Source organism: Chelon labrosus (assembly GCF_963514085.1).
Source record: "Chelon labrosus genome assembly, chromosome: 13".
Lineage (NCBI taxonomy): Eukaryota > Metazoa > Chordata > Actinopteri > Mugiliformes > Mugilidae > Chelon > Chelon labrosus.
In genome coordinates, this window is record NC_140346.1 from 18,317,736 (window position 1) to 18,340,050 (window position 22,315).

At 44.0% G+C, this 22,315-nt stretch overlaps 1 protein-coding gene across 2 annotated transcripts; it reads left to right on the forward strand.

Annotated features, from left to right (window-relative positions):
• The first annotated feature begins 535 nt into the window (after positions 1–535).
• Positions 536–19,236, forward strand: col26a1 (collagen, type XXVI, alpha 1). 2 transcript variants are annotated; one of them, XM_084559036.1, is made up of 14 exons: positions 536–1,070; positions 1,260–1,382; positions 1,984–2,087; positions 12,669–12,730; positions 12,813–12,938; positions 13,351–13,459; positions 13,539–13,667; positions 16,309–16,377; positions 17,002–17,054; positions 17,154–17,216; positions 17,647–17,682; positions 17,766–17,810; positions 17,887–17,971; positions 18,794–19,236. In XM_084559036.1, the coding sequence occupies exons 1-14, from the start codon at positions 901–903 to the stop codon at positions 18,931–18,933; spliced, it is 1,314 nt and encodes a 437-aa protein (XP_084415162.1). In that variant the 5' UTR covers positions 536–900; the 3' UTR covers positions 18,934–19,236. The 2 variants fall into 2 exon arrangements, with proteins under 2 accessions (XP_084415162.1, XP_084415163.1); XM_084559037.1 differs by having other exon boundaries at positions 539–1,070; positions 12,813–12,939; positions 13,361–13,459.
• Positions 19,237–22,315: the final 3,079 nt, after the last annotated feature.

Below are 22,315 nucleotides of genomic sequence, written 5' to 3' on the forward strand. Positions count from 1 at the left end.
TATAATTACAAATTGTGTCATAAAGAAGTAAAAAACTGAACAACAATACCACAATCTTTCTCATTTCTGTATATTTTCTAAGGCTAAATTACATATTAAGTGAAAACTAACTGGTAGGAAGTAGCTGTCATATTAAATATATTTAAGTCATTTCCTAAACGTTTTGTGGTTCATCTGATCGGTGCCAAAAATAAAAAAATAAAAAATAAAAAATCATGCATAGACTACAGATATATTTAAGAAAAAGACTCAACGCTTCAAATAATAAAGTAACCTGCTGCAGATTGATAAACTGATTAAAATGGATAGACATGATAATGTGAGCCCTCATGTCTTATCTCTATGTGGGCTTCACATGTTTAAAATAAGTCCCTATGGGGTTTCTATACTTTAACACCAATCAGAGCAATAAAAACGAATAAAACATGAGCGATGCAAAATGCGTTAGAGCTGAGATACTGTGAAGTCAATTATGGCCACATAGTTCTTATTATCCTATCTGTAAACAATAAACTCGTGGGTTTTCTATCGGGACCAGATGCGCTTTTACGCACTCCGTCTCCAGCCCCTCTCTCAGCGCGCTTTTTACGCACACGCGATATTTGACTCCTCGGTCCTCGGCACGATGTCAAACGTCATAAACCCAAATTATTCTATAGGAAGAGGTTGTGTGTCATTCATTGTGTGCTCGTGAGTGGGCCGGCTTGTTTCTCGTCGCGGAAGAAGAAATTGCCATCACGTTAATGGTTTCAGTGGGATTTGCTTAGCTTTTCTTTTCCCATTCCACTGCAGTATCTGCAGTAGATCTGTAGACCAAAGCAGGATTTACAACTCCGGGAGTTACTTGAAAGTCTTCGGTATCTCTGGATATCTTTGTCAGGGATAAACTTAGAAGAGATAATGGCTTGTTTGTCTCTCTACGCGCTCTGCATGTGGATAAGTTTAGTGTGTCCTTCGCTGGGAACCGGCTTTGTTTATCGCTTTCCAGGCATCACAGTCCAGCGTCAGCGCATTAAATCGGAACAGAGCAGCACGGGACCACCGGGTACCCGGTCCCATACCCAACTCAGGTATGCACACATTAAAAAAATTGTTATCTTATGCGCAAATGTGAATTCCTGAACTGGAAAGTTTGCTGATGCATATTGAACATATTGACTTTGTTTAGCTGTCCAATATATATTCTAGCAGTTGACAGTTTTTTCTGTCCTTGGTGTAATACTGATAAAGATAACATCTTTTTTTATTCTGTGTTTTAGGAACTGGTGTCAGTATACTGTTTCCAGAACAGTCTCTTGTCAGGTGCACAATGGAACTGAAACCACAGTACAGAGAGTGTATCAGGGCTGCAGATGGCCAGGACCCTGTGCCAAAGTCATCAGGTACCCTCAGACTCTACTGCTACACCCTCCAGTCAAGTCCTCCTTCAACTCTTTCAGTTCTATGTGGTGCTGGTGCTGTTTTGCTGTTTACAATAAGTCATGAATATGGGGGGTCCTGCATTGTGGCAGGGGCGGATTAAGTGATTAAGGGGCCCAGGCAAACTCTGTCTTCAATTATTTACGAACTTTCCTAATTGAAAATGTTGGTTTTGGCAGCGCTTAAAGAGAATCTAATACAAGAGTGTAGAAATAATCTTAATTAAAATGTTTACTTGAGTAACAGATGTATTGTCCACAACTTAAATACTTGAAGTGTTTTGGATGTTTCTCTCCAAAATAAGTACCGAATCCCTCTTAGTATGGCATTATTAGATTAGAAGTGTAAGGTTGTGTAATATTCAGTATATGCAACATTCCCTGTTATTCGCACTTGTCTCTTGTCTTTACCCCTCCCCTTTCTCTCTCATTTTAGTCCCTCAGACTACTACCCACTGTCAAACAAAGCATCATACCCTCAAAATATTTGTCTGTCCGTCTGAGTATTTCTACATATCGCTGCAACGGATGTCCCTCGAACCAGTAAGCGTGTGTTGTTTTCCAGCTACAGGACCCTGATCAGGCCGTCGTTCAAGATCGCCTACAAGCAAGTCACTGCACTGGAGTGGAGATGCTGCCCAGGGTTTGTGGGAGAAGAGTGTCGCGAAGGTGAGTTTCTTTCTTCTGCACGATGCAACTTTCTCGAATGTCGGACTAGAGGGAGTATAAATAGATGACGTTATAAGAGACTAATTTTCCTAAGGACTCAAACAAAAGGCGCATGTTCACCCATCTGTTTCTGTTAAGCAGCACCAGGCAGCTTTACCCACATCAGTGCCTTTTTTCATGTTTGGTGGTGTGTAGCTGTATAGCTCGGTAATCATGCTACCGTGCGGCAGTCGGCCTCTCTTGATATGACTGTAAAGTTGTTTCGCATGAAGACTGAAAGCCTGTGTTGGATTACTTTGGGGAACAGAGGCTGCAGTAAAACAACAGTTGAAAGGGATCCTGGGCTCTGTGGTTTTGTACCTTTCATTCAAGATGCTTTTGTGGCTGCAAGGAGGATTAGAATCACAGTCCCTCTCCTTCTTTCTTCCTTTCTCTCTCTCTCTCTATGAGTAAGCGCACACACATGCATAATACTCTTTTAACTGTAGACAACACAGAGGCAGTTTTGCTTGTCTCCTTGAATATCATCATGTCTATTACAGTCAAAAGAATGAATGAAAAAAGCTCTGAGGAATGTCAAGCGGAGCAGCTTGTAAAGTGGGAGGTAGTCTGCGTCTCTATGATGGGCACCACCGCTGCTGGATACCACAGACCGCAGACTCTGGGCCCAGTAAAGACCGAAAAATTTTCACCCAGGGACGAGTCACCACCGCAGTCAGCCTGAAGAAACAAGAGCAGGAGGGTGGACGGTTGTCTAATGCAGGGCCTTGTGTTTTAAATATCGTGCAGACCTGCAAGGAGAGGCTGAGGCTGAGATACAGTTATTAAAAATTGAGTTGTTTTAGCTGTTTTCTATTAAATGTTCTTACTACACCCACCAACTCGGTAGATTTTTTTAAATATTTTTTTTAGGCTGGGTAATAAATTAGTATGTCATTGAAAAACACTGGCACGGAATCAGTCCAAGATTAACAGTTACCTCAATAAGAGTTTTGCTTATAGGTCATAATTGCCACACCTTGTTCCATTTTGCAGGATTATTCATTGTTGCACTTGGATGGGCAATATTTACCATGAAAACACATTTTAATGCTAATGGAATAAACACAGACGTGTCTACAAAGCCTTTGGAAGCCATTATTTTGCCCCGGCTGTGAATTCTGCGCAAAGATTAACACATAGCTGTATCCGTGAAGTCTGTAATGCCTGGAGATTAGGCTTCACTTGAGACCAAAGTGGTTGCAGGAGTGCGAAGAGGTAATCGAGCTGTTTATTTAACGTTCGCCGAAATGTATTTTGCACTTTCTAATGGCCGCGGAGCTGTGAGAAAATCACCTCCATATGGAGAGGGAGAGGGCCGGGAGACCTTAAAGACAGAGGCTGATGTCACTGACAGTCCGCATCACACCGAGGAGTGGAGGGAGAGCTGGCAGAGGTCACTGCGTCGGAGTTAGGAAGAGAAGAGAAGAGAAGAGAAGAGAAGAGAAGAGAAGAGAAGAGAAGAGAAGAGAAGAGAAGAGAAGGAGTGGGTCTGTCCCACACGTCTCCAGCTGCTGCGAGCTGCCCCGACGGCAGCAGACCAGAGAGCTGGTTCTGTGGGAAAGCAGCCCCACTGAGATTAATGAGCATGACACTCCTCCACCAGGTCTTTGTAACATACGTGACCGTGCTAAGCTCAGGCTCGGAAACAAAGACCGGTTCTCCATCATGCATATTAACCCCATCCCCCATCGTGGTTTTGGACAACTGTGTAGAGTTGTACCTCAAATCCATTTTTTTGTCTGCGGATAATTGGAGATGAAAGTAAGTCATGCCTCACTTCTGGGAACTACTGAGGTCCTCTGAAGTGCTTTACGGGGAGGAGTATTAGTACAGACATGAAGAAATCTTTTCATTTTCATGGCACGTTGCTCGCATTGCTCTACATTTTAGAAAATTGCTCATTAACTGTCTTGTTTAGATTTAGATGAGAAGATTGGAACCACTCTCATGCTTGTTGCTTTAACATGAACCAACAACCTGCAGCTGATTAGCTTAGTTTAGCGCAGAGAATACTCCGCAGTCACCCAGATAAAACCATAACTTTCACAGTTTTACACTAGAGTTTTTGTATGTCAACAAAGAAGATATAACAAAGTTTAGAGGTCCTGGATTTCAGATTCTACAGAACGAGGCTATTTCCCTCGTCTCCTGTCTTAATGTTAAGCTAAGCTAATCAACATCTGGACCTGGGTTTGTTTTCATCAGACAGACATGAGACATGGTATCGGCATTCTCATACAGCTCTGGCTGATAATACAATTCTGAGTGAGCGTTTGTGCATTTATCTTTGGGTCTTTATGTCACTCAGCCAACGCCGAACATGCAGCGCAGTGCGTTGTAGAAAACTGCTGCAACGGGGCGCCGGGCCAGGCTTTTTATCAGCGCGAGAGAGAGAGAGAGAAGACAGCCTTAACCAATGAAGATGACATCACCTCTGGTTTTAGCTTGATGGGGTTCTGGCTCAACTTCAGAGGCCCCTGAGGCCCTCAGAGATGCAGAGGCAGAGGACATAAAGAAGGCAATAGTCAAAGTTAAGCCTGTGAAAGCAGAGGAGGATGCTTGTTCCTCGCACCTCTGCACACACTCTTCATCGTCGTAATCCTGAGTCTTTTTCTCAGTTATTCTTTCTCAAATAATCACAGGAAACAGCTGTTCGTGAAGGTGACCCGGAGCAAAGATGTGTGCTTTTTGAATTATCGTGCAGTGCTAAAGGTTTAGCGTTGAAGTCAAAGTGATGCTTATTCAATAACTGGTTTTGGTCAGACGAACCACGTCTGAATATGTAACCTTGAGCGTCACGTTGATGTGAATTGCGAAAAAATAACTGGCAACACTCGCATTAATCATTAGTTCCAGCCCTAAAAATGTTTGACAGTCTTCACAGACCTTTTTTGCATATTCCTGTGTGACAACTTCTTAACTGAAGCCTGTGGCCAAAGTCCAAGGCCGAGCTGGTCTCCACGGCTGAATATTTGTGCGTTTGCTAATGGAAACGGGGCGCTTTCTAAATGCATCGCATGCGGCAGACACCCCGACCCGTCAATATTTTTGACAGTCTGGTTTGTGCTGCCTGTGTTCAGTGCATCTTGAGATTTACATTTTGCTTTCAGCCGAGTTGTTCTAACACATGACGGCATGGAACACATTCGGGAGAAATGTGTTCGTAATTTCCTCACCCCCTCCACCCCCTCCTCCTCCGCCTCCTCCACCTCCTCCTCGTCGTCCTCGTCCTCCTCCTCCCCGCTTGGTCACAGCATCACCCCCAGCACCTATCAACACACATGATCATATTAACTCTAGGAACTGTGGGTATCGTCTTCGCGTGGGGGGAGCGCAATCTTAAAAGAATTAGTGCCAGGACCTCCCCTGATGAGAGTAGTGACCTTTGAATGTAATGGAACAGCTCAGGAAAAGACATTTAACAAAGTTTGATGCTGGGTTTTCTTACACAGGATGTTGTTTTTTTTAAGTAAAGCAAACGATGAATTTCATTAAAGAAGAGAAGGTGGCTGGAATCTCAGAATGTCATATGTGTTAAGTTGTTAATGCTGCATTAAACGCTGTGCAGCTGCAGAAGTCACTGCCTACCCTCTGGATGAGGAGGACGTGATTAAAGTGTTAAGATCCTATTGTTTGAGGGATTATCTTGAATGCTAGCTATATAACTGTATATATCTTTCCAACATACCTTTGAATTTTTCCATTTTATAATCCACTCTCATCTCTGTGCAGCCCTTTACTCTATTGCCCTCTCTTTTTCTTGTCAGTGCTGTTCCCTTTATCTTCTATATTCCTTGCTGCTTCCCCCTTATCTAGCTTCCTATGTCCTTTAGATATACTGCTCTCCTCTCCTTGGAGTAAAGTGATAAAACAGAACCACATCCCACATGTGCTCCTAAACCTCTGCAGCGTAAAGATATGACTGATGTCTCTGTTACATCCACATATATAGGTCAGACGGTGCCCTTTGACCTGGAGAGGAGCTGTGGGAAAGCTCAGCTGTTCCTGCCCCTGGTCTGATCTGCTTGATGGATGATGCTCTGTTCATGTTCTTTCTGCTCTTTTTCATTTCTTTCGTCAGCTTATCAGCGGTCCTTCCTGCCTTTCAGTGATATCTTTCCATTTGTCCCCCTGTCTTTCTGCAGCTCTGCACATCTGCTTATGCATGAGTTATGCATGTGAAGCTCCCGAGTTTCTGAAAGGTTCCTAGAAACGTTGGCGAGGTCAAGGAGAGCCACATGTGTCCACAATGTTTGGTGTGATCTCCAGGTTTCTGTTTGCATTCTGCTGGGAAATCCCTGCTTACGAGCTTGGTAGACGCTGTAAATGTCTTTACACTGGTCCTTGAACTGCACACGAGAACAGGCTTAGGGTCGAATTGTGCTAAAACAGAGCTGGTTTGGACGAAATGTTGCTCCACTCCATCAGAAATTTTACATTTGCAGTCACTGCAACGTTGCATGAACAACGAAGGATGAAAATGACCAAGAAAGCTATCAAACCTTGGCTCCTTCCTTTGGAAAGAAAGGAGCCTCCCATTGAGAGGTTGGAGCGGAGGAGTTTTCTGAAGCTGCATGTGTTGGACCAACCGACAAGACCTTCTGTAAAGAGAGAAAACAGCGGTTCAGCCTTGCTTTCAGCTCTCTGTTTGTATATTATACTCATCATTTGAGTTTTTGGTGTTTTTAGGTATATTTGGATTTGTCAGTAACTGTTAAACACAGCTGAAGTTGACAAGACTGTTATTAGTTTTGCAGGTGTTTGATTAAGTATCGGACAGATTTATGTTTTGCCTCGAAGAGAAGTTGTTGAGTTAAAAGTTCGAAAGTTCGTTTTCGAGGGGGACGTGAATGTCTCTGTCAAATTTCATGACAATCCTTCCAGAAGATGTTTAGATTCACCCCAAACCAATATGGACCTTTCTGTAACACTAGATAACAGTCAAGGGGTCACCAAAGACTTTGGGATAAAACATCTGGAGAATATTTGCACCAGATTTCAACAGTAAACAACTCAGCCCTGGATCCCTGCAGCTAGTGTGACCAATTATAAATCTTGCAACTTTCGCAGCCTGTGGCACATTTACATGTTCTCATCTCATATTTGCAGTATTTCTGCACAGATATTCTTTCTCTGTCAGCGTCTCTGCCCTCGTCAGTTGTCCCCAGTTCATCAGACTTTGCTGAAACACAGCCTGAACCTCAGCTCGACAGCTTTTCACCATGAAATCGCCCTTCCTCCGAAAATTCACGCAAACATCGTCTCATAGCACGGCCGTGACAGTATGTCTGCGCACCAGCGGGGCCATCCATCTCTAACTGGGACCGACGGTGTTGCTTGCATTTCATCAGCAGTCCCGTGTGTTGGCTGAAGGGCCGCACGGCGCAGCGTGATGAGTGGTTCTTTTCTGGCAGCGTGAGGGAATAAAAGAAAAGAGAAACTCAGTTTGGAAGAGATTCAGTTTGTCACTGAGTCACGACTACGTCTGTTGAGTAGCAGCGTCTTGTCCATTATTTAATAGTCAGCAATGTCTTGTTCTGCGTATAATTATGTCGCCATGCATCAGACCCAATTGGAAATTCGATTGGAAAGTAGTTTCTTATTTTCAAACTGTTCAAATTATAGGAATGGTGTGTGGCCTGTCAGCTAGCATCATGGCAAAAAACGCTAAATGGTCCCACTGTGGACTATGTTATACTAGACATCTTGTTTTTATTTTTTTTGTTTTTTTAAAAGGTTCATTCGCCATCCTCAAGCAGCCACCGCGGTCAAAGTGGGTGTGTGATTTAGTGAGTGAGAGTTTGTGGCCGTACAAGTGTGTGTTGTGTGTCTGTCTCTGTGTGTGTGGGTGTATTTTGTGCCAGCTGTTCTTCATGCCAGCAATAGCTGACCACTTGATGGCTGGGGCCGACACACAACAGTTTTCTGGGATGCAGCCATTTCTCGGAGGCTGTCTGTGGTCTGCACACACACACACACACACACACACACACACATGTACACACACACAGTTGCCTGTTTGTCTTGGTGATGTGACAGCAACTTCTACGATGGTCCAAGAAGACGTTTCAATGCATCATCCCTCGGTGCTCCTCACACACGCAGACAGAGCGAGTATTTAGCGGCATTGAAAATTACTGTCCCCAGCTGTGTGCGTCATGGTTTGTTTTGTGGTCGAGGTTGTCTCCCTGCAAGACACCGAGAAAAAGAGAGACATTTCTTTGATCTATATCCAGGTCTAATGTAGGAAATGTAGCCGTCTCACCAGACTATGCCCGCAGTCTGACTAACACGATTGCCAAAATATCCTGTGCCGTCTTGTACCATAGATCACAATAATGGCATGGATGACTCATCAGACGATTTGGTTTTTATCGTCTTCCCAGATCAAAAAAAATTGGCTCCATTTTCATTCCTGTGATGCTTGATGAAGATTTATCTCCCAGGAGTTTATCATCTTATTTACACTCTGGAGGGACTTTGATCCAAGCAGTCAGCCTGCTCTTGTTACTCGGTTTTCATTGCCAGACTTAACAGACAAATAATGCCAGCTTTGCTTCCATGCTGTGTTATATACGAGCATGTAATCCATTTGCGTGGTGTACTACCTAGCAATCAGAAACTTTTATTGGTGTGATTAAATCATTCTGTTTCTATTTTCTTACAACACACCTGAACATTAAAACAAAAAGAAAATAAGAGAAATGCTCCTTTAATTGACACAATTTTCGGTGAATTTCTGATAAAATCAGACGTCTGAACACACAAATCCGCCCTCTTCACGGCTGAAAGTTTTCCGTCCCTTTTGTTTGTTTGGCTTCCCACTAAAGACAACACGCTTCTGAATCTTTCCCATGAGCTGAGCACAGTCCAAGATAAATAACCCCGTCTTATGTTGCCATGGTGTAATTATGGATCCAAACACGCTCTATAGCCGCGGCCCGTTCTAAACATCAGCTCGAGCACAGCGGAAGTTTGGTTTTCTAACCCAACATAATTAAATTCTAGCTGTGGAGACGTAAATCCCGCCCCGTACCTAAAAAAACAATAAAAAATAATAATTGTTTCTCTGGTTCACATTTATGTTAGGTTGACTTAGTTCTGGTGTTTTCCTGTGGTGTGTTTTTATGAGATAATAAGATATGGCTGGTTTATTTCTGGCCCTCTTTGGGCCGAAGATGATGATTGGACCAGTTAGCCCATTAGCAGTGAAGAATGTAGCCCACGATGGGCGAGTCTATAGCAGTGATTCCCAATCTGGGGTACACGTACCTTCAGGGGTACGCAAAGTGACATAGGGGGTACGCGAAAGAGTTGATTCTGAACTCAGCCTGATTACAGTTTGAAACTGAAAAAAACGGATAATGGGTTGTTTTCTCATTTTCTGATTCTCCACCTAAATGAAAAATCAAAAGACTGTTTCTCATGTGAGTCAATTATGTTAATAGCTAGATTGTAGGACAACTGGCTTTGAAGCTATGTATCAGTTTGCTGCTAATGTAGCTTGCGCTAGGTCACCTAAATAAGAAAGATGCCAATTCCCTGAAATGTCTGTGATTGGTGGGCAGTTGCAAATCTATAGCTATAGCAATAGCTAGATATAGCTATAGCAACCCAGGCTACTCCTCAACTTCTATATCTAACTTTGACCGGGATGCTAGAAGCAGTGCAGTTGTGGCTAGCGAAGCTGCTAGCATAGCCACGGACAGCGATGAGGAGTCTGAAGTGCGTGAGAGTAGGGGGTACATGGCTGGAGGTCAAATGTCTGAAGGGGTACGGGCTGTGAAAAGTTTGGGAACCACTGCTCTAAAGGTAACTGACGAGGCATATTGGGTAGAAGGAGACAATCAGTTGTTGGAGGTTTGTTGAGACGTTGAGGGAAAGTGGGTAAAAATCAAACAAGTCTTTAATCATTGTTCAAAGAGACACAGCGGTCCTGTTTAAATGCTTATGTCACCAGGCTATCCCGCTCAGAATTACGATATAAACAGTTTAAAAATCTGTGATAAATCTGCGTTTTTCATGTTTGCATGCTAGCGTTTGCTAATTAGTGCGTAATCATCCTTTGCTCATAAACCAAAGTTTAGGACCAAGGCAAGTTTTGACCTTATGATCTTTCCAAATGTGTTCTAAACGCTCATGAATGTGTGTTTAGAAGTTCCATCTTGAAACATTTGCAAAAAAAAAACAAAAAAAAACACTCAACCTTGTTGTGGCGCTAACAGAGAAGTCAGGGGATCACCAGAGTCTCCGTGATGCATTGTCTGGGAACCGTGAACGCCCGTGAAAGTGTCTGCGCCAGTCTGCCTTGTAGTTGTTGAGATATGTGAGTCTGATCTTCCTGACCGATAGCCAGACTGCGCCGCTAGTTTGGCTGAAAACTGCATGTCAACACATCATCACAGAATAACTCCTGGAATGTATCTCAGATTGATGTGCTGTATAACAGAAAGAGAGTGTCAGAGGGTGGAGACTTCCTCTGGGCTGGCGATGAATAACTGTGGATGAGATGAAGGCATATCGTCTCATCAGTACTCACATTGTAGAGCCCACAGTTTTTGCATCTTTTGTGTTCTTGTGTAGTCACTTCAGGGACCTCAGTGCACTCAGTCACAACAAACGCCTCATGTGGGGTCATTTTGGCTTCGGCGGTTGAACGGCTCTCGGTTTTCAGGGTTGACGGATCTCGAGGAATGTGTTTTGGGTTGGAACTGTTGATTGTTGTTTCCGTCGGTGGCCGCGCTCCAGATTTGAAAACGCTGAAACGAAGCATTGTGAAACCACACCCGCGCAGCCTGATACACCACTGGACTGGACATGCTACAGACACTCACCCTGTCCTATTTCAGTGAAGCAGAAACCTCAGCGGCTGCCCTCAGCAACCCTGGCTGCTGCGGTGGGAGACGACGATTTAGGCAGACCGGGGCTGTTTGGGTCATTTTTGTTGTCGCGTTATTTATGAGCACCAGTTGCTCCTCGTTCTAGGTATCCCGGCTATGACCACAATGTGGGTGGGTCGCATCTGTGGGACTGACAGCTGACATTCCAGACTTCTTATGAGCCATAGACCAGGAAGCTTCGGGTTTGCCTTTTAAACTGCGCTGTTCTGTGTTTTGGATTATGGCTCGTGTAAAGGACCCCAAATTGCCGCACGGCCAGAAATGTATACATACTGTATGTCTATCTGCGGCGTTGCGGCGGCTGAAACGGTATAATTATGGTGGAGAGATGACCGGCGTGTTTAAAACAGACTGAATGTAACGAAGCAAAGGATTTCCATGAAGCACACACACATAAATATTTTGCAGGCGCTGAAAACAAATGTAAGAAACTCAAATGCTATAAAAAGACAAAAACCAACAATTGTACTGTCTCCAAATACTTTCTATTGTCTCTACCCTGGCATCCAACCCACTGTTTCCCACTTTAAACAAGTTTTTAAAGCAAATAACTACATCAGTATAAAGGAGGGGTGGCACAGCGGGCTGGTGGTTAGCACTGATGCATCACAGCAAGAAGTCCCACTGAGATTTATGACTCTATACCCATCACGATTTCGCTGGTTTTGCCTCTTTCAGCCTAATTTACAATGGATGCAGCTTTTATGTTTTGGTTCGTCTTTGGCTACAGGAGGCTGATCTCTACAAAACTCCTACAACTAGCGAACATAGTGGAGCATTAAGCTGTGGAGACCAAAAACCGAGCTAAGATGAGAGTGACTGTTGAACCAGATGGACACAAACACAGCAAATGGATCATGATGTTGCTCTGCGCCGCTTCCCTTGTTAGTTCAGATTCGACATATCTTGTCATGTGTTGCGCCTGCTGCACTCAAGTGGGCAAAAAGTCAAAATATGACGACAAGGGACAACTCCTGCTTGATCTTATATATTATAATTTCTGTTATTTGTACAGAGCACACGGAGGATTGAAGTTGTGTTTCTCTCACTGGGGAAGCCACAACATGTGAGGAATACAAGATAGAAATATATAGAAAAAGGTAAAAATACTAGTGGAAAATTACAGGTATGCACAAATAATGCACATGGGTTTTGGGCTATATACGACATATGTCCAAAATACACAAAGAAGGCACATGAGATTCTTGTTCTTATTCTGTTTGGGTCTGATTACCTTTCCATGGGATAAGAAAACATAGAATAAAGTCTGAATGTGTTTCCGTGTTCTACAGATGTTGATACCTGTGCACATGTGGTTTTGGTGTCTGGACAAAGACGTGAGCGAGGATACGAGAGTTTGCACGAGAGGGAATCTCATGAGAAGTCTGAAAATGTTTACTCTGCGAGTGACTGACATGATTTAAGGTGGAATTCCTAATAAATTCTTGGCTCCAGCTTGATGGGCATTGTTCTTGTGTATCTTGGCTTGACCGGCTCTGAGCGAGATACTGCAGACGGTGCCAGGTTTAAAAAAAAAAAAAAGGAATGGCAGAGACAGGGGGAAGGTGGGAAGACTGATGTATGCCCAGTGTAATGCAGAAACTGAACTCATCTCTGTGTCTTTCTTTCTTTCTTCCAGAGTGTTTGAACTGCACCAGTTTCAACGGCATGAACGCGAGAATAAACGCTATTGAATCAAAGGTAAAGAAGGTTTTCTCAATCCTGTGCGTGACTGAGTGAGTTTCCAAGCGTTTGTATTTCACAGATGTGTTTGTTGTTCCAGATCAAACTGTTAGAAGAGGGACGCCCGTCTCTGCCGACAGGCAGCAGTTTACCAGAGGGCTCGACGGACAACGAGGTGGACGCGGCCAAGCCCACTCCCCTCAGTCCGCCGTCATACCTGCCACCAGGTGTCAACACATCACAAAAACTTCTTTCCTGAAATTGTCTGTGTGCAGTCTCAGTAATCAGGACTTGATTAAGGGAGTAGTTTTTCATGAATCTGTGTATTGATCAGTCAAGAATACACTCAGCTTATTCACTGATAACGAAATTAATCCAAAAGTACAACATACGCCTCATAGTCATCTGAGACACACAACACAACTTTGCTCTTTCGTTGCCAGCTGGACATCTCTCAGGCCACTGACAGAAATGAGATTAGATGGATGATAGATCGAATTATTAAGCTCACAGTATTTGATAAGCATGTTTTTCATCATCTAGTTTGGCGGTGAAGCTGGCAGGCAGAAAGGAGATTTATTTTTTCAACAAATTAAACCAGACTGTATTTTTATATTATTATTATTATTATTTTTCCTGCTGTAACAGGTGGTAGAGGTCCCCCGGGGCCCGCCGGACCTCCAGGGCTTCCAGGTCCTGCTGGACTTCCCGGTCTGCCTGGACGAGCAGGACTCCTCGGACCCGTTGGTAAAACATTTAAAACTAACCTGCACTCATTATTTAAACGGACTTATTGATCGATTGATTTTTCCCTGATGATGCTCAGGACCAAAGGGGGACAGAGGTCTGCCAGGTGAGCTAGGTCTCCCCGGCCCTCCTGGTCCACCAGGTCCTCCGGGGGAGAGTCCCTCTCCTGTCCGTGTTCGGGGTGACGTTTTTCACGTGGACCATCAAGGTAAGCTATTCAAATTTAGGATCTTACAGTAACGTAGAGCACAATTGCACCAGATGGGATCAATCGAGAGCATAATAGACTAGAAGATTTTACACACATGGTTGAATCCCGACCAAAGAACCATTGTAAAATCATTCGAGCATTCAGCTTTCAGATGGTCTGAATTGATGCCAAAGTCCATTTCCACTGTTCATTCTGCAGCGAGTCATGTCCTTCACACTCACATATCTCATGCATAATGTTCATTCTGCTCGTTTCTTGAAATCATTTTCTCAGGCAGAGCATGAACCGAACTAGTTTCCACGTTTGGGGGATGGTTTAAAACGGGGACAGGTGGACGCGCAGAGACTGAAAAGTTTCTGTATTTTTCAGCGAAGGAACTTAAATTCTTAATGGAGAGAGTATTGTTTCTTTTCCCTGAGCAGGGCTGGCATAGATTTAGTTTAATTGTTTCCGTGTGCTGCTGCTGTTGCTGCTGCTGAGCCACTGTTTTCTGCAACCTCATTTAACACCACCGCCAACAATGAAGCCAGATACCTGAGTATAGGGCTCTGCGTAACAGGATTAGCTTTGAGTATTTTTAAAAAGCTGAATTAATTTAAAATATAGAGTCGCATGCAACAACTTCACCTTTTGCTTCCAGTCCCTGCAGAGATCAGTAAACACAAGGAATGATGTGACAAAATACTGTTTGAAGCGTGAACAGGGCAGTTCTGCCAGGTTTAATTCTCCGTTTCCACCACATGGAGGCAGTAGGAGTCCATGGTATAACCGTTACCTCAGGAGGACTGCTGGCTCTGATTAGACTTTTGGCTGTGTCTGCCTTTTGAGCCTGGGACTGTGTCTGCGGGTCTGGAACTATGTAGATTTGGGTCTGTGGGACCATGTAAGCTGAGGGGGGCCAACTGGCTGTAAATCAGGCCTAATTTGTTAGCTGTCAGCACAACAGTCTGTGTTTTGGGGGAACTGGCCACGGCCCAGAGCCAAAAGCTGGGCCGGCTTTGAACGAGGGAGGAGATAGTCTGCCACTCATGTGGAGTTTCTTAGGGAGGCAGCCAGACTCGAGGAGACTGTAGCATTAGAAAATTAGTTCCAGAGGGAAATCTGCTCCTTCTAGACCCTTTCTGTGGACTGCAGCCATAATGTAACAGTGCTGTCTCAACACGGGGGGAAGGCTGACGCTGAGCATATGTTAAAGTGGTGAGGAAGCGTGGCACAGTTTCAAACAGAATTTATACTACTTTAAAATATCCTACATGCTGAGAACAAGACACGACTTCCTCAACATGCATGTTTTCTATGAAGATAGATCATGTCCAGGCATTTGCTGCTCTATTAAATGGGACCTCTTTTAGATCGGCCAACTGTTCCCGTCAATCACTGTCACAGTGGATGTAATCCAACTGTTGAATGCTGATGAAACTCTGCGGCCTGAACGAGGCCACTGGATGTCTTAACTCTTCTGCTAGGGTGAAATTCAGATCTTGAGGTTTAGTATGTTTGTGTCTCCAGTAGTTTGTGTACACGCATACAGGAAAAAATGATTTGAAATGTGTTTTTCAAAGCGAAGATTTAACAAAATGTAAAACAATCATGTGCAGATGTCCTCGGGTTTTTTGCAGTGAGCGTCGCAGCAGATAAAGGTTTAAAAACTTGATTCCGGTCCTTTGATCGAGGCCCTTCGACCTAGTTTAGAATATAGACGCAGCCTGAATCTGAAATATGGGCCTTACTTTTGTCTCGTGGAAAGAAGTGAGGGCACATCATCTATATTTTTATACAGTCTAGAAGGTGTGGAGGATTGAAGAGGTTTATGTGGTCAGAGGCACACTTCCTCTACAACATACTCACATGCAGATATTTCATTTTCACAGAGAGAACTGTTGCCAGCTCGTCAGCCAAACCTAGCCAAAACAATTGCAGTCTATTTTTTTTGTCCTTGACATTTTTCTAAGTGACCGTGTAGATAAAATTATGGAAACAACTTCGGGGTGAAATGCAATAAAAACAAATTAATCAGCACTTCTTTAAAGACTGCTGTAGCTTTTGTCAGACGTACAGTACCTAAACTGCATCTGCGTGCCTATCTGCATCTAAACGTGTTGTGAAGCGGTGAGGTAAATTCAATCCAGATGTTCGGCCACTGGTGTTAAAATAGACAACAGGTGAAGGGAACTGGGAAAAAGTGACTCATCTCGTGTTTCCAGTTTGTGATTCTTAATCTGTACACAACTTGTAGGATCAACCGAAACCCGCGCTGTGCTTCTGTTTTTATTGCACAAATATCCTGTGTTCAAGCTTTGGCAACTAGCAGCGAGTGGAGTCATCGACGTTTGGACAGTGTTCACAGTAGCTTGGTCACGAGGACATGAGTCATTACAGTTAATATGCAGGGTGCTGATTAATGAAAGCATTTGTACAAAACAGTTTAATTTTCAATAATTTAATTCAGGAAACACAGTGGAATTTTATAATAGCTAACTGACAGTGAAAATATTTGCATTGGCGCATAATAAGAGGTGATTTATTATATTAAAACACAGACAGGTTAAATGCAGCAAATTCACCTTTTGCTGCAACACGATTGTTACTGATGCTCAGTCAGGTAGTTTTAAAAATATATATGTTTTGTTTTACGCAGAGGAGACTTCCCTCCGTCCTGTACTCACCGCCGGTCCTCCCGGTCCAGTAGGTCCTGTCGGCCCCGCAGGTATGAATATAAACTGTTTCCTGTCCATAAACACCACAAAAAACAAAGCAAGGCCTCAGCCCAATACACTTCATTACACATACATGTGGATCATATCTGTGTCTTGACAGTGCTCTGACCCCTCGGTGGGTGCATCGTTGGGAGAGCAAGTTGTCCGCACGCAATGTTTGCGTGCACAAAACTCATTTTACAAAACCGTTAAGATCCCAGACTTTCCAAAGACGCCAAACATGTCGTGTTAATTTACCCGAAGAATGCGCACGAAGAGAAGCTCGAGGCACTTCGACACAGCCACATGAATTTTTAAGTAGATGTAAATATGTAACAAAATAAGAGACGTTATTTATACTTTCACGCTAAATAACCGAGACGTGGGCTACTGCACTGACTTTTTTCGCGTCGTCTGTGTTAATTACAGAAAAGCCAACAGAAACACCAACTACGCTGGGGCTTGATGTTTAATTGTGTGTGTATTTTGTAAACCATGACGAATCCTTTTTAAATTTAACTTCCTAATTGAGTTCATCTGTGTTAGATTGAAGCGAATTTTTGATGTTTCACCACAGTCAGAGTTGAGCATTCATCAGCCTCATTGTGTGAATGTTGTTGTCAATGACGCGACAGGCGCCCGAGGAGAGAGAGGACCGGTGGGTTTACCAGGTCTCCCGGGACAAGACGTGAGTATCTGCAACCGGAGGGGCGATTGTTGACGAATGTAAGATTTCATGTACGACTGGCGTCGCTAATACGCGTCCTTCTGTTTGTCTGACCTTCAGGGTAAGGAAGGCCTCCAAGGCAAGCCTGGTTATCCCGGGGCTAAAGGAGATCCAGGGGAAAGGGTGAGGTCGCTCTAAAATTCTTCCTCATTACCGGATTACAAGCCTGGCTGAACATATTAGATTCTGATGAACTATCAAAATGGTTTTTGTTCTACGTTTTGTAAATGGCGCTAGCTGTCATGCAATCTTAAACACATTAAAGGTGAACCAGCTTTTCTTCAAAGACTCACTCCGAGCCGTGACTAATCCTCCTCTCCCTCTCTCATCCAAGGCCAGGCCTCGCTAATCAGGGCAGCCATGTCGGGTCCCCTCTGTAGTCAGCTCTCTAGTGGGCCCCTGTCTTTAAACCTGATCCCCTTCCTCTACTAGCATGATTTAAGATTGGAAATCTGGTGAAGAGGCAGATTAGCTCTGGGGATAAAAATGCAAGCCAGTGAGATGTGTGTGTGCGGGCAGGAGTCCTAAGTTATTTTTTTTCTTCCTCTAACAGGGGTTCCCAGGTGTAACAGGCGAGCAGGGCCTACCTGTAAGTATAAAATGATTGGGTCGCGTAAAACACACACACACACGACACGTAAATAACACAACTATTTTACTCTGTGTTCGTAGGGAGCCCCGGGGCCGAAAGGAGAGCCAGGAGAAGGCTTGAATGAGGTAAGAGACGTCAATGTGTTTTCCTCCTGAGCTCATTTGAAATACTGACCTAAATAAACATGACGCCGGTGTTCAGGGCGAAGCCGTGCAGCAGCTCAGGGAGGCCCTGAAGATCCTGGCTGAGAGGGTCCTGATCCTGGAGCACATGATCGGCATTCACGGTGAGGAGGAACACGGAGGGGGAGGAAAATATTTTTCTTTCAGACTGAAGAGTTATGTTCAAGGGAAATTCTGACGTTTTTTTGGGGAAATATGCTTATTAGCGTTTTGACAGGGAGTTAGACGTGAAGACTTATAGCGTTTTAGCTGGAGTCAGCAGCTACAGGAGCTTAGCTTAGCACGGAGACTTTAAACAGAAGGACACAGCTAGCTTATAAAGCACTTCTGTGCTGGACTATTTCTTGGCTCTAACCAGTTATTAGAAAAAAATTAAGCCAGTGTAGAAGTGCCAAAAACTTCAAATTACAAAATGAGGCTGATTCAATCCTCCAAAGACCTCCAAGTTAATACGTCCAACTTTACAGCAGAAATAAACATGTTCACAGCTAATCAGCTAATTGACCTGTTCCCTAAAACTGTAGAGCTGGTGCATTTTATACAACTCACCTGTTTTAATCCTGTTAAGGCTTAAAGTTAAACATAATTTAGGTTAAGGCTGCTTTGTTAGCTGTCTGACCCAGCTCTGCTTCTTTAACCATCTTTGATTAGCCTGAACTGGAGTTGAACACTGCCAAGATGGCCGACCATGAGCACCACTGCCATGAGCTTCAAAACTGCTCTTCAGGAAAACCATGGCTGACATCAATGAGAATTTTATCGGCTGTAGCTTTATGTTTAAGGACCAGACATCAGGATGGAGTTATATTTCCCCCATCAAACTTTCTTCAGAAAGCAAATAACCATATTTCCCCAAAATGTCAATCTGTCCAGTTAAAGCAGTATTTGAAGAAGACTGTTTTCTTGTCTTTCATTGATCTACACAGAGAACTCTGAGGGATCTGGATTTGGCGGCGTTACCGACCCGCTGTCCTTCTCTGTCCTAAAGACCAAGCGCCTTCAGCCTGTTCGAACACCTCTTCAAATTCCAGTACTCCCCGAGAGACAAAGACGAGTTCCCCTTTAATAGTGTAGTCGACTGTGGTTTGTTATTGTAAAAGGATGTTGCAAATCTGGAACTGGACGTACGATGTTTGTTCACATATGAGTTTTATTTTTGACACAAACAAGTGCTGTTGTAAAAAAAAAAGGAAGTTCTTTGCAGACATGAGATGTTGAGCATTTCATCCACATGAAAGGCTTATTTCAGGCTTTTTTTTTTTTTTTTTTTTTTACCCTGTTGCTGCATGACCTTAGTCCACATAACCATAACAGCAGCGCTTGCACGGTGCTGTACAATGAAATATCATCTCATAAAGTGTTATGAGGGGTTTGGCATCTTTCTTTCCTCAGATAAAAGACGGCATTGTAAACATATCTATTTCCTTGGCTGGTGTTGCAAAGCTCCGGGTTCCTGAGGGCTGGACGCAAAATGTACCATTTTGTGTCAAACACATTCTTGGAATGACCTCGAGGTTCATCCTGTGCGCCTGTCAAACATATTTCTTCCTTCTCTCTGTCTCTCTGCGCGCTCTGCCTTGTTAACACCGAGGTAAGACATGACAAGCTGCCAGGAATATCTGCTTAAAATAAAGTTAGGTGAAATGAACAGCACCTGGGGAGCGCACATCTGGAGAGCAAAAGGGAAGGAGATGCTGAAACAGTTGACTTGCGGCCTGGAAACCGCAAAAAAACTCTGCTCGGGCCCCCGGCGTGGCTTTACGTAAATGGCTGACGGAGCACCACAGTTGACAGGGTTACACTGACTTCTTCATAAAGTGCCTCTGAGATTTCTTTCTGAACTGATATGATTATTGTGTAATGTGTTTCTGAGAGACCCAGCTGCTGGTTTCCAAACGCTCTGGAACAGACTTCTCTATTATGAGGTTTGTACGTTAAAGTCCTTTATGGAAATGTGCTTACTCACTGCCTAGATGACGGATGGATAGAAGATCAATAACGCTTTCAAAGCTGCGCTCACATCAAATGATTCAACACAGAATTATGTGTTCAGGGGTAAAGGGTAAGATTTAAGGATTTTCTAGCGGGCCACAGTATCTTCTGTCTGATTTAAGAAACATCAAATACGTCAATAAACCTGCCAACAATCCTGCCAACATCTAAATAAAATATACTAACACCAATAGTTACAGTTCAATTGATTTAAAGGGAGCATTTGCATATAGTTTTACTTCTAAAATATACAGCCCTTTTATCTGGTGTGAGGTTGTTGTGTGGACCTTACCTCAGCAGATATTAATCTGTGTTGATTACTTGAAGAAAGATTAAAGTTAAAACAACAAAGGGGTTTTATTTGGTGGAGCTGCCACTTTATTGCACATAATTACATCCTCGCATACTGTACGCCACCACTTCACAGCGGGGCGAGACTACTCGCTACGCCCCTCATCATCATCATCCTCTCCCTCCTTCCTTTATCCTGCTCTTCGTCTGCTCGCATGACACAAGTTCTCGTAGTCACGGTTACCGGCGACTTCCAGAGGTAAACATCTGTTGGGCCTTGTAAGCAAACAGGTGAAGGTTTTATTGCACTTTTCTTATTTTAAATCCGCAGCTTTCCCCCCCCCGACAAGAGGAGCTGTCAGGTTTGCAGAGGGGGATCTCTGTTGTGCCTGCAGACGCCGAGCTGACTTTTGCCATTCAATTAGCTCATCAGAACAGGGAGATAAGTGCGGTTGTGTATCATTGTCATATTCCACTCTGGCCTCTTTATGCATCCTTTCATCTGCGCTATGCCTGCCTGTTTCTGTCTCCCTCTCCTCGTGTACCCTCCTCTCCCCCTCCTCCCTCCGTCTGTCTCTCTCCTCTTGTTTTTCCTGTCTACTGAACAGAGACGTGTTGATATGAGGCCCGCTTGCACGGCCACAAGGGAACAAGTCTCTGGCGCTTTTGATCAGCTGCAAGATCAGACATGTCCACCGCTCCCCCGCGTACACCCCGGTGACTGATCATGCAGTATGGTGCAGGCACAGGCGACCAAAGATGCACGCCCACACATGTTCTCTCTGTTAATCATACAAGCATGGGCACACACACAATGCACGGGGCCTGTGGTCCATGTGTTGGCTCTGCTCACAGTGGGGTGGCTTGTTTGCCGGACACAAGGGAGCGAGAGCGAGATGGTGTGTGTGCGATTTCCCCCTTCTTGCCCTTTTTTTGCTTTTGACAGTAAGATGGATGATTGCAATCACAGGAGCCATCAGTGAGACAGAGTGGAGGTCTATGGGGCAGTGAGACACAGCCATGGGAAACCAGCCGTCAGATTAATGCACCGCGCTGCCATGGGAACACTGTGCTGTTTATTTGTCTGGGGGTTTTGTTGTTTCATATGCATTTTCCTCCTCTCTCTTCCCCCCCCCCGAGCCCTCCTCAGTGCGGCCTTTTGATGCACAGAACATGAAAGCTTCCTCGTAAAATATGTGCAGGCTGTTTTAGAGAGACAGAGAAGGAGAGTGTTTTCGCAACATAGTGAGCCTACTGTAAGTCAATATGTCTTTTCAAACCAGTACAAATGTGACAGATTTCATAGTGATTATACTGGTCTCTTTGATCCTTTGAGGGACAGAGAGGCATACTTTTCACTCTCCAGTCAACGGATGTTTTTAAGAGAAACATCTGTTGCTGTACAAATGAGATTACTGTGTCTCTAGCCAGGGGCCATGCATGTTATGAATGGCACTGTTACTGCAGAGGGGGGTCTGGAAGAGAGCTGAGAAGGATCTTTGTAATAAGCTGTAGCTGGTAGTTAAGGGGTTTAAATCAAATCAAATTGCCTTCGATTCTGGGGATTCATCAACGCTCACTTTCAACTTGTTCAGCGGCATCACGACTGCTCGTACCTTTTGAATCACTGTCTCGCGTTGATATGTCCAATATTTCACCTTGTTGCCAGGCAACAACTCACCTCATCCCCTGTAAACTTGTCAGCCCGTGACACGGGGTGATATTTCATCCTGCAGGGGAGCAGCAAGAAAGAAGAGCAACTGTTTCCATCTCTTTGACTTTGAATCAGGGGTGATCTGTATTTCCCCCGACCAAAGCCCGCACAATCTGAAACTTTGTTTGGGATTTATGTTTTTGCGCCGCATTGCTCTAATTCAAAGTTATCTGTGCGATGAATTCCTGTGAGAGGCACCGCAAGTCACCAAGCCTCTTCTCAGCAAACTGTGAAGAAAATCACTCCTACCCTCCCGAGGATTCCTGTTTCCTTCTGGGTCAAAGACCTTGAAGGCTTTTAGATTTGTCTCCTCGAGGTCAGTTCCTGATAAAAAAACAAAAAAAAAACAAAAAAAAAACAAGAAGCTGCAAGTAAGAACTGTTCATTTCTACAGATACACATGCACATTGTACTGACTCAGTTTAAGGCAATACCTTATGTGCCACTATAT

Bases quoted from the DNA above. Each gene is read 5' to 3' on its own strand.
- col26a1 (XM_084559036.1), top strand. From the start codon at position 901: ATGGCTTGTTTGTCTCTCTACGCGCTCTGCATGTGGATAAGTTTAGTG. The intron at 13,668-16,308 runs GTAAGCTATTCA...TGTTTTACGCAG, and splicing joins TTTTCACGTGGACCATCAAG to AGGAGACTTCCCTCCGTCCT. The intron at 16,378-17,001 runs GTATGAATATAA...ATGACGCGACAG, and splicing joins AGGTCCTGTCGGCCCCGCAG to GCGCCCGAGGAGAGAGAGGA.